At 35.9% G+C, this 13,750-nt stretch overlaps 1 protein-coding gene across 13 annotated transcripts in view; it reads left to right on the top strand.

Annotated features, from left to right (window-relative positions):
* MYCBP2 (MYC binding protein 2) overlaps positions 1 to 13,750 on the top strand; it is a 279,427-nt gene that overhangs the window by 255,222 nt on the left and 10,455 nt on the right. For all 13 annotated transcript variants that reach the window (XM_073795323.1, XM_073795322.1, XM_073795327.1 and 10 more), the window contains 8 exons: positions 3,586 to 3,666; positions 4,722 to 4,988; positions 5,698 to 5,981; positions 8,087 to 8,183; positions 9,498 to 9,617; positions 11,352 to 11,453; positions 12,740 to 12,868; positions 13,256 to 13,388. In XM_073795323.1, the coding sequence (XP_073651424.1) occupies positions 3,586 to 3,666; positions 4,722 to 4,988; positions 5,698 to 5,981; positions 8,087 to 8,183; positions 9,498 to 9,617; positions 11,352 to 11,453; positions 12,740 to 12,868; positions 13,256 to 13,388 (1,213 nt within the window). The remainder of the gene's footprint in view (positions 1 to 3,585; positions 3,667 to 4,721; positions 4,989 to 5,697; positions 5,982 to 8,086; positions 8,184 to 9,497; positions 9,618 to 11,351; positions 11,454 to 12,739; positions 12,869 to 13,255; positions 13,389 to 13,750) is intronic.

Genomic DNA, 13,750 nt, shown 5'->3' with positions numbered 1-13,750 from the left:
AATGTGAATGAGATCCTTGCTGGTGAGAATAATCTTGGTTGTAGGTTTTTCCCTTTCATCACTTTAAATCTGTCCTGCCACTTCCTTCTGGCTTGCAGAGTTTCTGCTGAAAGATCAAATGTTAAGCTTATGGGGATTCCCTTGTATGTTATTTGTTGCTTTTCCCTTTCTGCTTTCTTTATTTTTTCTTTGTATTTAATTTTTGATAGTTTGATTAATATGTGTCTTGGCGTATTTCTCCTTGGATTTATCCTGTGTGGGACTGTCTGCGCTTCCTGGGCTTGATTGACGATTTCCTTTTCCATATTAGGGAAGTTTTCAACTATAATCTCTTCAGAGATTTTCTCAGTCCCTTTCTTTTTGTTTTCTTCTGGGACCCCTATAATTCAAATGTTTGTGTGTTTAATGTTGTCCCAGAGGTCTGTGAGACTGTCCTCAATTCTCTTCATTTTTTTTCTTTATTCTGTTCTGAGGTAGTTTTTAATTTTGGTAAAGTCCAATTTATCTATTTTTTTAAGTGACTCATGATTTTTGTGTCTTATCTAATTAAGGTCACAAAGATTTTCTCCTGTTTTCTTCTAGAAACCTTAGAACTTTAGTTCTTTTATTTAGAGCTATATACATTTCAAGTTTTTCTATACAGTATGAGCTATACAGTTGAGGTTCATTTTTTTGGCATGTAGATGTTCAATTCTTCTACTACCATTTGATGAAAAGACTATCTTTTATCAATAATCAGTTCACTGTAAATATGTAGGTCTGTTTCTGAACCCTATTCTGTTTCTTTAATCTACACATATATTCTTACACCAGCATCAGGCTGTCTTGATTACTGTAGCTTTATAGAGAATCATGAGATAAGATTCCAACCAAGTCTTTTTCAAAGTTGTTTTGCCTATTCCAGGTCCTTTCCATTTCCATAGAAAGCTTAAAATCAGATTGTCAATTTCTTCCTCCCCAACAAATAAATAAATAAAAAGAAACCTACTGGAATATTGATTGGAATTGCACCAAAGTGCTGAGTCGGTTTGGGGAGAATTGACATCTTAATATTGAGTCTTCCTGTCCATGAATATGATATTTATTTAGGTCTGTCCATTTATTTAGATCTTCTTTAATTTCTGCCAGCAGTATTTTATAGTTCAGTTCTGTGTACCTGTCTTACACATTTTATTAAATTGATCCCTAAACATTTCATGGTTTTGATGCTATTGTAAATGATATTTTTAATTTCACTTTCCAGTTATTCATTTCTAGTGTATAAAGATACAGTTGACTTTTTGTATTAAACCTATATCCTCTGGTCCCCTTAAATTCATTTATTGGTTCTGGAAGCTTTTTTGTAGTATCTTTGGGATTTTCTTCATAGATAATCATGTAATCTTCAAAGAAAGTCAGTTTTACTTCTTCCTTTCCAATCTTATGTTACTGCACTGGCTAAGACCTTCACTACCATGTCGAATAAAAGTAGTGAGATTAGTCTTCCTTTTCTAGATCGTAAAAAGAAAGTATTCAGTCTTTCACCATAGATTTTTTGTAACTGCTCTTAATCAGTTTGAGGAGGTTCCTTCTGTTTCTAGTTTGCTGAGAATTTTTATCAGAATGGATTTCTTATGTATTTTTCTTTTTTCATTTTCTTTTATTAAGTAAAATAATCCATATATTGCTATGTTTGTTAATGGATATGCTGTATTTGCTTATATGCAGTTTATTTTTCTTTAATAAAAAAGAAGATGAACTAGAGGTGTGATAGCTGAGTGACACAGTGTTTCTTTTTGGGGTGATGAAAATGCTCTAAAATTGACTGTGGTGATGGTTGCACTGATCTGTGCATGTATAATATATAAACCATTGAACTGTACACTTTGAATGAATGAATAGTATGGTATGTCAAAAAAGCAAAATGAATTATGAAAGAAGTTAAAAGGCCATCCTATCTAAAAGGAATTCATTTGTCAATGTATAATCTACTAGTATTTTAAGTAGCAAAAAAAAAAAAAATTATTCTACAAATTTACTCTCCTTAGTAGATACAGGGATATTGCAGTTACCCATTCTTTTTGAGTGAGCTTTGGTAGTTGTGTCTTCCAAGTAATTTGCCCATTTCATCTAAGTTGCTGAATTTATTGGCATAAGTTGTTCATAATATACTCTTATTATCCTTAGAGTCTATAGTGATGTATCTTCTTTTATTATATCTTTCCATCTGTTTGCTCTGGCTTTGATTCGTTCTTTTTCTGGTTTCCTAAGGTCCTAATATGATGACTCGAGACCTTTCTTTTCTCATATAAGTAATGCTGTAATCTTCTTCTAAGCACTGCTTTAGTGTCACACATTTGGGTGCATTGTTTTTTTCATTTCATTAAATTTAAAATATTTTCTGACTTCTATTTTGATTTCTTCCTTGACCCCTGGGTAATTAATTTCTAAATATTTGGGAGATTTCCTGATATCTTTGTATTACTGATTTCTAGTTTAATTCTATCACAGTAAAAAATATATATAAATTTCGTATAATTTCATCCCTTTTAAAACTGTTAAGACCTGAATTCTGACTCATAGTATGGTATAGTTTAGTGAATATCCATGTACACTGGAAAAGAATATGAACTCTGCTGTTGTTCTGTGAAGGGTTCTATAAATATTGATTTATTCATTTGGCTGATAGTTTTGTTCAGGTCTGTAAGAACCTTGCCGATTTTTGTTTCTTTGCTCATTTTCTTGTTCTGTCAGATACAGAAAGAATTTTGAAGTGTCCAACTATATGGATTTGTCTTTTTAGATTTTAGTTTACCTGGTTGCCCATCTCAGCTCTCTGATGGGCACCCAAAAAGTTATGGTTTTGTAGATTATCAGCTTTTCTCATTGTTAAGGTGGGAGTGATATTCTCTTGTGGCTTTCTCGATCCTCGGAAAAGTGAAACCAAGAGTTATTTTTAATTCTAATACAAGGGTGGTTTGCCTCAGTTTTCTTACCTGTAAAACAGGCAAAACATCAGATCTTACCTTATGGGGTTTTTGTGAGGATTAAATAAGATTGTGTGTTTATGTGTTTCATATTTATCCACCACTTGAGAGAGTGCCATACACATGCTAAGCACTATAAAACGTCAGCCTTCATTTTTCTTCTTATGATATGCTTCTTTGTTTACTGTTGGTGTTGGAGTAGCTTGGTTTAAGGCCACCATTATCAGAGAGTTTTCTAAAGACAGTTTCCTTTTAACCAAATGTCATTTTCCTGAGTTGCTCTTCTAATAACCAAATGTAGGATATGAACTAATAATGTTCAGAGTTGAGAAATAGATTCAATCAAACTGACACAGATTGACTAGATTAAAGAAATCCGTGAAGTATACTTCTCTGGATTTCTTAAATTCAGAAATTTTGCCCTTTTTATAGCCACCTTAGCCAACAGTGATTTCTTCAAGCTTTTTATCCTTTGTCCTAGTATTACAGATCTCCATTTAAAATAAATCCACCTTGTAAAAATACCTGCATAATTATTTCTCAAGATGCTTCAAAATGTCAAATATACATATTTTATTGAAAGAGCCCGCTTCCTTTTTTTCCTTTTTGCTGTATAAAGGCAACTTCAGATGCTGACCTGAAAGAACATATGGTTGGAATCATATTCAGCAGGAGTAAACTGACTAACCTACAAAAACAGGTTGGTTAACAGCCATTTCATTGTCTTCATCAATTTTTGTTTGTTTGTTTTTAGGGTGTAAAGCATTTTCCAAACTTTATGGAGGCAATTCTATGCTGACTCTTTCTTAGGTCCTGCAGAATGTGTCTGCCTTTTTCTAGAGAGGAAGGAGCATATTAGCATACCTGCATCACTTTAAAGATTTTGTTATGAATGTTAACTTTCTTACCTTGCTGCTCTTTGTTTTTCTCATTTTCAGGTAGCTTGTTAAATTTTGGTGTCAAGTACCCAGCTATATCAGATTTCATTTACATTTCCTGTGTTCCTTTCCCCCCCTGTTTTTTTGTTTGTTGGTTGATTTTTTTTTAATTATTTTGCTGAGCAATTATAATGTTAACTAAACCAGTGTTAATATTTTTAACTCTCAGGAGATGGGGGAGTAGCCTAGATCATTCATATAATGGGGGTTCGTTTAGGGGTGCCTACATAACAAAATTAGCCCTTCAGAAGTCAAATAAAATATTGACTTTTGAATTAGGTTTTAAATTGGCCATTATTTTAACTTTCAACACCATTAAATCTTTTAAATAAATCACATAAATTTATGTGTGCTTTATCTTTTTAACAGCATTTTATTGAATCTTAGAAGCTACCAATTGTAAAATGTGCTGTTATTTTATGTATCGCTAAAAAAATTTGCAGCCAATTAAGTTATGAATTGCATCAATTATAAAGCACATTATGAATAGAAATGTTAGCGTGTGGGGGGAAATGTGTCTTAGAAGTGATTAAATATGGTGATTTGTTTTCATTTCATGTCTTAAACCACAGGCAGGGGAATTGGTAACTAGTATATAATTTGTTTCTATACTAGTTGATTTAAATACTCAGATTTTTAATCATGGTTTGCCTAGTTTTCCTTAATTGTTTTTAAGATGAGTTAAGAGAATGGTATGATGGAGAATTAACTGGGAGGAAGAGTATTAAATTATCAACTAGTATTCTTGTTTTGTTTTGGTTTTAACTAGGCCTTACAAATAATGTTTTTACATTTTCTTTATGTTGCCCTCAAATAGGTGTGTGCTCACATCGTCCAGGCTATTCGCATGGAAGCCACCAGAGTTCGTGAAGAATGGGAACATGCCATATCAAGCAAAGAAAATGCCAACTCGCAGCCCAACGATGAAGATGCCTCCTCCGATGCCTACTGCTTTGAGCTGCTCTCCATGGTGTTAGCCTTGAGTGGCTCCAACGTGGGCCGGCAGTATCTGGCCCAGCAGCTGACTCTGCTCCAGGACCTCTTTTCACTGCTCCACACCGCCTCTCCACGCGTCCAGAGACAGGTGACTGATCACACCACTTACCTGTAGGCTTATTTTGTTACTTGAAACATTGTTAAAAAATTACTCTAGCAAAGAGAATCAGGGGTTTTTGTTTGGTTATTTTTTGTTGTTATGTTTTGGTTTTTGGATTGTATTTTAACCCCATGTTTTTTGTTTTTGACTCATTGTAATGAGAATATGGAAGAACATAATATGTTCCATTTTAGTAATGTGTTATTGTGATAAAAGAGTATTCTGCTACTGAATATCTTATTCATGAGATATATAATGTATATAACGACCAAGTAAGCGACGTTTTTTTTTCTTGCTGCTCTGGAGTGGTAGTTACCACTTGAGAAATTAAATCATGTTTAAATCATTTCTCTGTCCTTCTCAAAGCTTTTGAAGTCATAGAACAGCAGCTAGACTCATTAAAAAAGATGAAAACTTTAAAACACCAATCTTTTTTTTTTAATTTTTATTTTATATTGGTGTATAGTTGATTAACAATGTTGTGTTAGTTTCAGGTATACAGCAAAGTGATTCATTTATACATATATAAGTTATCTATTCTTTTTCAAGTTCTTTTCCCATTTAGATGATTATAGAATATTGAGGAGAGTTCCCTGTGCTGTACAGTAGGTTCTTGTTGGTTATCTGTTTTAAATATATCAGTGTGTACATGTCAATCCCAAATCTTTAAATAGGATTCTTTTATTTTTCTTACCAGGTGACCTCCTTACTAAGACGAGTTTTGCCTGAAGTCACCCCTAATCGTCTGGCCAGCATTATAGGAGTGAAATCCCTCCCCCCAGCAGATATCAGTGATATTATTCATTCAACAGAGAAAGGAGATTGGAATAAGCTAGGTATCTTGGACATGTTTCTAGGATGCATTGCCAAAGCACTCACAGTACAGCTAAAAGCCAAAGGAACCACCATCACAGGAACAGCTGGTACCTCCGTGGGCAAAGGAGTTACAACAGTTACCCTTCCAATGATTTTCAATTCCAGGTTGGTCATTGCATATGTTTTGGTACAAAAATAGAACAGAGTAAGCTACCGTTTGAAGAATCCAGACCTTTCAAATTCCCTCTTATTTGCTTATTTACCAGAAATGGAAGCCATAAATGACTGGCCCATGTATGAAAGAGAATGCTGTGTATAATAAAAGTGTCTTTTCAAATTAAGGAGGAGGGATTTCCCAGGTGGTCCAGTGGTTTAAGACTCCGCCTTCCAATGCATGGGGCATGGGTTCCATCTCTGGTCTGGGAACTAAGATCCCACATGCTGTGCAGCACAGCCAAAAAATTTTTTAAAAAATTAGTGGGGAAGGGAAAATCTGCTGAGTATATGATGTTAGAGTACTTCCCAAATACAAAAGAAAAAAAAACCAAACTGTAGGCCCTCACACCATTACAAAATAAACTTGAGATCAATTAAAGGTTTGTATATTTTTGTTTTTACACTCTAGTAGGACAAATTATAGAAGAATATTTTTGTAAGCTTCAATTTGGGAAGACGTAATTAAATAAAACACAGAACCCAAAAGTAACAGGGGAAAAGACTCAGAGATTTGGCTACATAAAAGTGAAACTTAATTGATCGACAATACTTTTAAAATACAAACAACTGACTTGGAAAAAAATATTTAACACTTATATAGTAGGCAATGAATTATTAGTCATAATATTAGAAGAATGACTATAAATCAATGAAAACAAAAGACAAACAACTGATACAAAAATAAATGCCAAGAGTAGTCACTTCAGAGAAGAAAAGTTACAAATGCCAATAAGTAAATGAAAAGATACCTCACTGGTATTCAGAGAAATGTAGATTAAAACAATAGTAAAATATCTTTACATTGGCATAATTATGAAGAAATAGACAGTTTTTATGACATCTAGTGTAAATTGCCATAACCTTTTTGGATGCCAGTTCGATAACATATCACTGTATTTAAAATGTGTATATCCTTTGACCTACCAATTCTACTTCTGTAGAACTGTTTCTCTCAAACATGTTCATACATATGCAGAAGGGTATATATACAGGGCTGTTTGTTATAGAATTGTGTGTAACAGCAGCAGATTAGAGACATCTGGTATTCCAGATGCTAGTCATCTGGTATTACATCTGGTATTCCAGATGCTAGTCAAAGAGCCAATTCATAACATTAAGCAAATAGCACTAGAATGTAAATAAGTATATTGCTTCCTTCATCTGGATAGTCTTCCTAGGGGAAAAAAATGTGAACTGAACTAAACAGTAGTACAGTAAGTCCCCTACATACAAATGAGTTCCATTCCAAGAGCGCGTTTGTAAGTCCAGTTTGTTCATTAAGTCCAACAAAGTTAGCCTAGGTACCCAACTAACACAAGCGGCTATATAGTACTGTACTGTAATAGGTTTACAATACTTTTCACACAAATAATACATAAAAAACAAACACAAAAAAATAAACATTTTTAATCTTACTGGGTACAGTACCCTGAAAAGTACAGTACTATAGTACAACAGCTGGCAGGCCTACAGGGGCTGGCATCGAGTGAACAGACAAGAAGAGTTTCCGACAGGAGGAGGGAGAGGAGGTGGGAGGTGGCAGAGCTGAAGGATCGTCAGCAACAGGAGACGGAGGGCGAGCTGCAATTTCACTCACGCCTGATGCTGATGGCACAGGTTCTGGCTCCTTGCTGGAACCAGATGCACGTTTGCATCTTTCAGAGTTTGTCACTTGAAGGCTTGTATGTAGGGGACTTGCTGTATGCTCAGTGATATAGTTGACATATTCTGGTGCAAGCTCTTATCTTTATGTGGACTGGTAACAAATAGTTTGTGTTCTATTGATATAGTTTGAATAGTACTGTTCTAAAAGATGCATACAAAAATAATATGTAAACAGTGAAATATTTGAAAGGGAACACATATCAGAATAGCTACTCCCTTGGGGTTGAAGAGGTGGATTACAAATAATGTTGTCATTAATTTTCTTTTAAAATGTCCTGACTGGTTGAATCATTTTAAAAATTAAAATGCGGCATGCTGAAATAAGAGTTTTCATCTTATTCATTTGTAACTCTCACTGATTGGTTTACAAACGCTGACTTTTCTTGTAGTTATATCCGACGAGGTGAGAGTCACTGGTGGATGAAGGGCTCAACTCCTACCCAGATCTCAGAGATCATCATTAAACTCGTTAAGGATATGGCGGCAGTAAGTTCCCATCCTCCTGATCATTATGTCAGTGAAGTACAGTAGGAACCTGATTAACAAAACGAGTAGCATAATCATTCTGCTGAATTGAGAGAACATTCATGTTATTTTGCTTTACTCACAAGGTCCATTTAGTAGGTTCACTATCTCACGATCTGTCTTTCCAGCTGGTGATAAATTTTCCCTTTGTGTAAACTATGTTCATTTCAAGCTTCCCAATTAATTTACTTGAGAATTATCACATAAGTCTTCTAAGACTTTAAAACTTAAAAAAAAAAAGTATACTCTTTGAACCCTAAAAAAACAGCCTGAGCACAAGAGCCTAAAGGAAAAAAAGGGCTTTTCAGAGCAAAGGTTTCTCGCTGTCTTTTAGTTCTCACAGTTTATGAACGTCCTGTACTGCTGTCTTTAGGTGTTGCTTTTGCAGGGAGATCCCGGAGTGCGGAGGAAAGGGAATTACTTCTCAGAGTGCCTGGCTCTCACTGGTTGCTCCATGTTAGTTTCCTCACATTCCATTGTATTTCCAGGAGTTCAGCCCGAGGAGGGCAGGACACTGTGGACGATAGGTTCCTGAGAGGTAGAGTAGACGGCAAGCATTTTGGAAGAGGAGGAATTGGAATGTGAACTGTCCCTTTAAAGATTGATAGTGTGTAGATATGAGACGAGTAAGGATATTCTGGGGAAATATGAAGTTCTGTCACTTTTCCCAACAGTTTGGATATTTCCTCAATCAGAGAAATGGAGAATTTTTTCCATTCTCAAATAGGCTTTCTGAGTAAATAGGCTTTTCATTGGATGAAAATATTTATGAAAGATGTTTAGGAACACTGAAACTCTCTAGGAGTAACATGTTGGTGTTCAGTAAAAATCACATTAGCAAATTAAGGTAGTTGTAATTTAAACCCATTTATGCTCTCAGGTTCCAGTAATATTCTTCTAAAGCACTTAGCTTAGCTGTATGAGCTCCGTGTCAAATAACAGGGTTTCATGATCAGAATTTCTCAGTCATAGACAACCTAGTATTTGTTATGTTTTTATCTACATGTAAGATGAAATGCCCTTGAACTCTGTAAGAGAAGAGTATTGAGAACTTAAATTTTTATTTACTTTTCTTTTGAATCATCAAAATAGTAAGTAGAAGTTGAATTGTTCATATAGTTGTGAAGGATTTTTATATTAAAGTATGCCCCTTGATCTAAGATTCCACTAGCAAATAAATTTTCCTTTTTGGTGAAAGATGTTCAGAGAACAGAATCTGCTCCTTTGATTATACCTCTCTGGTTGTTTATTAAATTATTCTGTCCTGCTCATTAGGGTCATTTGTCAGAAGCGTGGTCCCGAGTGACAAAAAATGCTATTGCAGAAACCATCATTGCCTTGACCAAGATGGAGGAAGAATTTAGATCTCCAGTGAGATGTATTGCAACAACTAGGGTAGGTTTCCTTTCATTTGGTCTATATTGCTGCATGTTCTTTTTCAGTAACAGATTTGAACAAATTTAAATCAATAAGCCAGCTTAATTTACTTTTCTAAAAAATTTATTTTATTGAAGTATAGTTGATTTATAATGTGTTAATTCCTATTGTACAGCAAAGTGATTCAGTTATCTATCTATCTATCTATACATTCTTTTCCATAATGGTTCATCCCAGGACATTGAATGTAGTTCCCTGTGCTATACGGTAGGACCTTGTTGTTTGTCAGTTCTCTGTATAATAGTTTGTATCTGCTAATCTCAAACTACCAATCCATCCCTCCCCTACCCACCTCACTCTTTTTTCTTACCAAATATTGTATTTATTGAAAAAGTATGAAGGGCTTTTTTGAATTATAAGCTAAGCCTGGTAATTTTTAATGTTCACTGTTACGTGTTCTTTATCACTTGTTTTTGTTATTATTTAGGGAGCTAAGGATATACTCATTAAAAAAAAGCTAAATTACCAATATGTCAGTGTACTGCCTTTCTGATGATGTGTTTACTGTTAATTTTAGTGTCAGCATGACGTTGTGATAGACTGAAGGTCCTTTAAAGACAAGGCCCCTGCCTACTCCTTCTGTAATAACTCAGTTGTCCTAAAATAGAGTCCTGTAGCCTACTTACTGAATGTGTAGGCCTTACTTTTCAAAAGCAGAAAGTGTGTGCCCAGGGCACAATGGGGCAGAATCTCTTAGGAAGTGAGATTGCATCCTTCAGATGAGATGTAATCTATTGTAAATTGTAATCTACCAAATTTTATGTCCCATATACTTCCAAAAGAGATTTGAGATTTCCTTGAAGCAGGGCAGTTGTGACAGGGTTAGGAAGAAGTCAAAGCTGGTAGAAATTGCTTAAGTTAATCCTCAGAAGTCTGAAAAAGAAGATACATTTTATCTCCCTTGGGCAGAAAAAGCCAGTTTATGCCATGTTTCCAGTGACTGTGCCTCTGAAGCAGCTGCTCTGACAGTCACCTTTCCCACCACGTATACGCTGCACTCGTTCTTCAGTCGGCTCTCCCCTTTCTCCTTGCATAACTTTTTCTTCTGGCTTCTCTTTCCCTATTTTATTTCCCCCTTACTCTTCATGTCCAGTGATGCTCACATGCACTTCTCAGAGTTGAGACAGTTAAGTATTATTTTCTGTTTTTCAGTAATGAAGAAATACGTTATTCTATGTAAAAATGAAGCTTGCTCTTTAAGCCTCAGAAAGTTTTAAAGTATTTTTGAGGGCAATTTTCTAACGCTTGTAAGACGTTTACTTATTTCTGACAAAGTGTACCCAGCATAGTGCTAGACTGTTAGAGGCATAGAGATTTCCTTGGAATTTAATGCCTCAAGCAGATATTAGTTGGAAAATGTGTAGAAGGCATTGGTTTATTAAATATGTAAATTTATGTATTGATATGTTGTTTGCATATCAGAATAATAAAGGTTAATTTTATATGTCAGGTAGACAACAGAATGGTTCATCAGAGCAACAGTCATTTACTCAGTATGTGTTTGAGTGCCTACTCTGTGCATGGCACACACAGTAGAGGGCGTGGCTACCTGGTACCACACCAGGAAGACTTGAGTGCCACTGGGGATCTACGTCTTTTCAAGTCCAGCTAGCCTTCACTGAGCTGTGGCGGTGGGTGCTCTGTAAGGCGTAACCCCACGCTCTGTAGTGTAATAGCCTTTCCCTTCGGCAGCTCTGGCTTGCTCTGGCGTCGTTGTGTGTTCTCGACCAGGACCACGTGGATCGCCTCTCCTCAGGGAGATGGATGGGAAAGGATGGACAACAAAAACAAATGGTAAGATCAGAGTTATTTTATAAAAATTTAGCTTGTTTTTCTTTACAGTAAGCTTTGGCTTAGCTTTAAAAAAAAGGACTCTAGGGGCTTCCCTGGTGGCACAGCGGTTGAGAGTCCGCCTGCCGTTGCAGGGGACGCGGGTTCGTGCCCCGGTCCGGGAAGATCCCACATGCTGCAGAGCGGCTGGGCCCGTGAGCCATGGCCACTGAGCCTGCGCGTCCGGAGCCTGTGCTCCGCAACGGGAGAGGCTGCAACAGTGAGAGGCCCGTGTACCGCAAAAAAAAAAAAAAAAAAAAAAAAAGGACTTCACGTGTCAAAATACACAGTTAGTGGAACTCTTGAAAAATTGTGTCACACTGCCCAAGTTCATCTCACAAGTCTATTTCACTTAGGGTTCCCTCTTCATAGTATATTAGGGGATTTAATTACATTAAAAAACTGTTCCCTTCTTCTCTGAGTCATGTTTGCATCATATCAAAGTTTGGTTTTAGCCAGACTCTGATTCTATATCTAGATTTTGTACTAAAATGTAATCGGTTTTATGATAAGAAGGAAATAAAGTAGTAAGAGAACAACATGATATACCATTTATTCACAGATGTACTTAAAGTGGGTTTGATAAGTATCCCTCGCTTCACTGGAAGGAAAAACTTTATACAGGCCCTTTCAGCATTTTCTTTTTAACATCCAAGTTTCAAAAATGCATTATTTATTAATTTAGCAAACAGAATGTTTGAATATAATGGAAGAAATTTTCTTAAGTCGCTAAGAAAAGTATACATGTTTATTTTGTTAATCATTGAGTGCCCATAGCGCATTTAATCATTGATTTGAGGATTCTGAGGCCTTTTTTTAAATATATATAAATTTATTTTATTTTATTTATTTTTGGCTGCGTTGGGTCTTCGTTGCGGTGCGCAGGCTTCTCACTGCGGTGGCTTCTCTTGTTGCGGAGCACGGGCTCTAGGTGTGTGGGCTTCAGTAGTTGTGTGGCACACGGGCTTAGTTGCTCTGTGGCATGCGGGATCTCCCCGGACCAGGGCTCAAACCCGTGTCCACTGCATTGGCAGGCGGGCTCTTAACCACTGCGCCACCACCAGGGAAGCCCGAGGGCTTTTATAGTTAAGTACACTTGCCATAATTCTGTTTAATGTTCAGATTTTAAATTCTTATTTGAGTTCAGAGTAACAGTCTGTTCCTGTTGTAAATAAATCACATTAAATTTGTATGAGTATTTAAGACTTTCTTGTTAACCTTTTGTAACGTATGGAAATGTCCTGTTCTAGCCTATGTGTGATAACCATGATGACGGTGAAACTGCAGCAATCATTTTGTGCAACGTATGTGGAAACTTATGTACTGACTGTGACAGATTCCTTCATCTTCATCGGCGAACCAAAACTCATCAAAGACAGGTGAAAATTTCTGCATTTACATGCAGAATAGTATCTGTAACATAAAATATATTCGGTAAGAAATGAATGTGGGAAGGAGACTTGGCGTAATGGGAGAAAAATGAACCTTGGAATCAAAGACCAAGGGTGGAGTTCCAGCTCCACTCCTCCAGCTGGAGTTCCCAGCTGTCTCATTTACCAGCTGTGTAAATCAAGCATGTTGTTTAACCTCTGAGACTTGGTTTCCACATTTATAAAAATGGGGCTGTTGTGAAGATTAAAGAGAAGACTAGAAATATCTGGAATTTCTTAGACTGCTTAATAAAAGCCGTTTTCATTATTGAATAATTAAAATGTATACTTCTTTCAGAGTGATATATTTTCCCCTTTTCTTTAATGATACAATAGGTCTTCAAAGAAGAAGAAGAAGCTATAAAGGTTGACCTTCATGAAGGCTGTGGTAGAACCAAATTGTTTTGGTTGATGGCACTAGCAGATTCTAAAACCATGAAGGCAATGGTGGAATTCCGAGAACACACAGGTAAAAGGATTTAAGAGTGAACCGTGCCTGACAAATAGATTGAACCATCCTACTGATTACGATTAAACTAGATGTTTAATTTAATTATTTAATGTGAATAATTTTGAGTGTTTTCTATTAAGTGATGATGAGATCATTGATCACTGTATTTTTATATTTACTAGACAGTATTCAGTGTTCTATTGTAGAACATTAGATTAAAAGTCGGGAAAGTTGGTTTGCCATGAACTAGCTGTGTGACCTTGGGCAAGTCATTTTATCTCCAAAATATGCATTTTTCATTTTGATTTTTTTCCTAAAGTCTGGTGTATTCCCAGCTTAAAGGTGCATTGAATCTTACAGATTCTCAATTTTCAGCACCT

Source organism: Tursiops truncatus, chromosome 18, assembly GCF_011762595.2.
Source record: "Tursiops truncatus isolate mTurTru1 chromosome 18, mTurTru1.mat.Y, whole genome shotgun sequence".
In the NCBI taxonomy this organism is placed as follows: Eukaryota; Metazoa; Chordata; class Mammalia; order Artiodactyla; family Delphinidae; genus Tursiops; species Tursiops truncatus.
The sequence above is the reverse complement of the archived record's forward strand: the minus strand, read 5'-3'. Positions and strand labels throughout refer to the sequence as shown.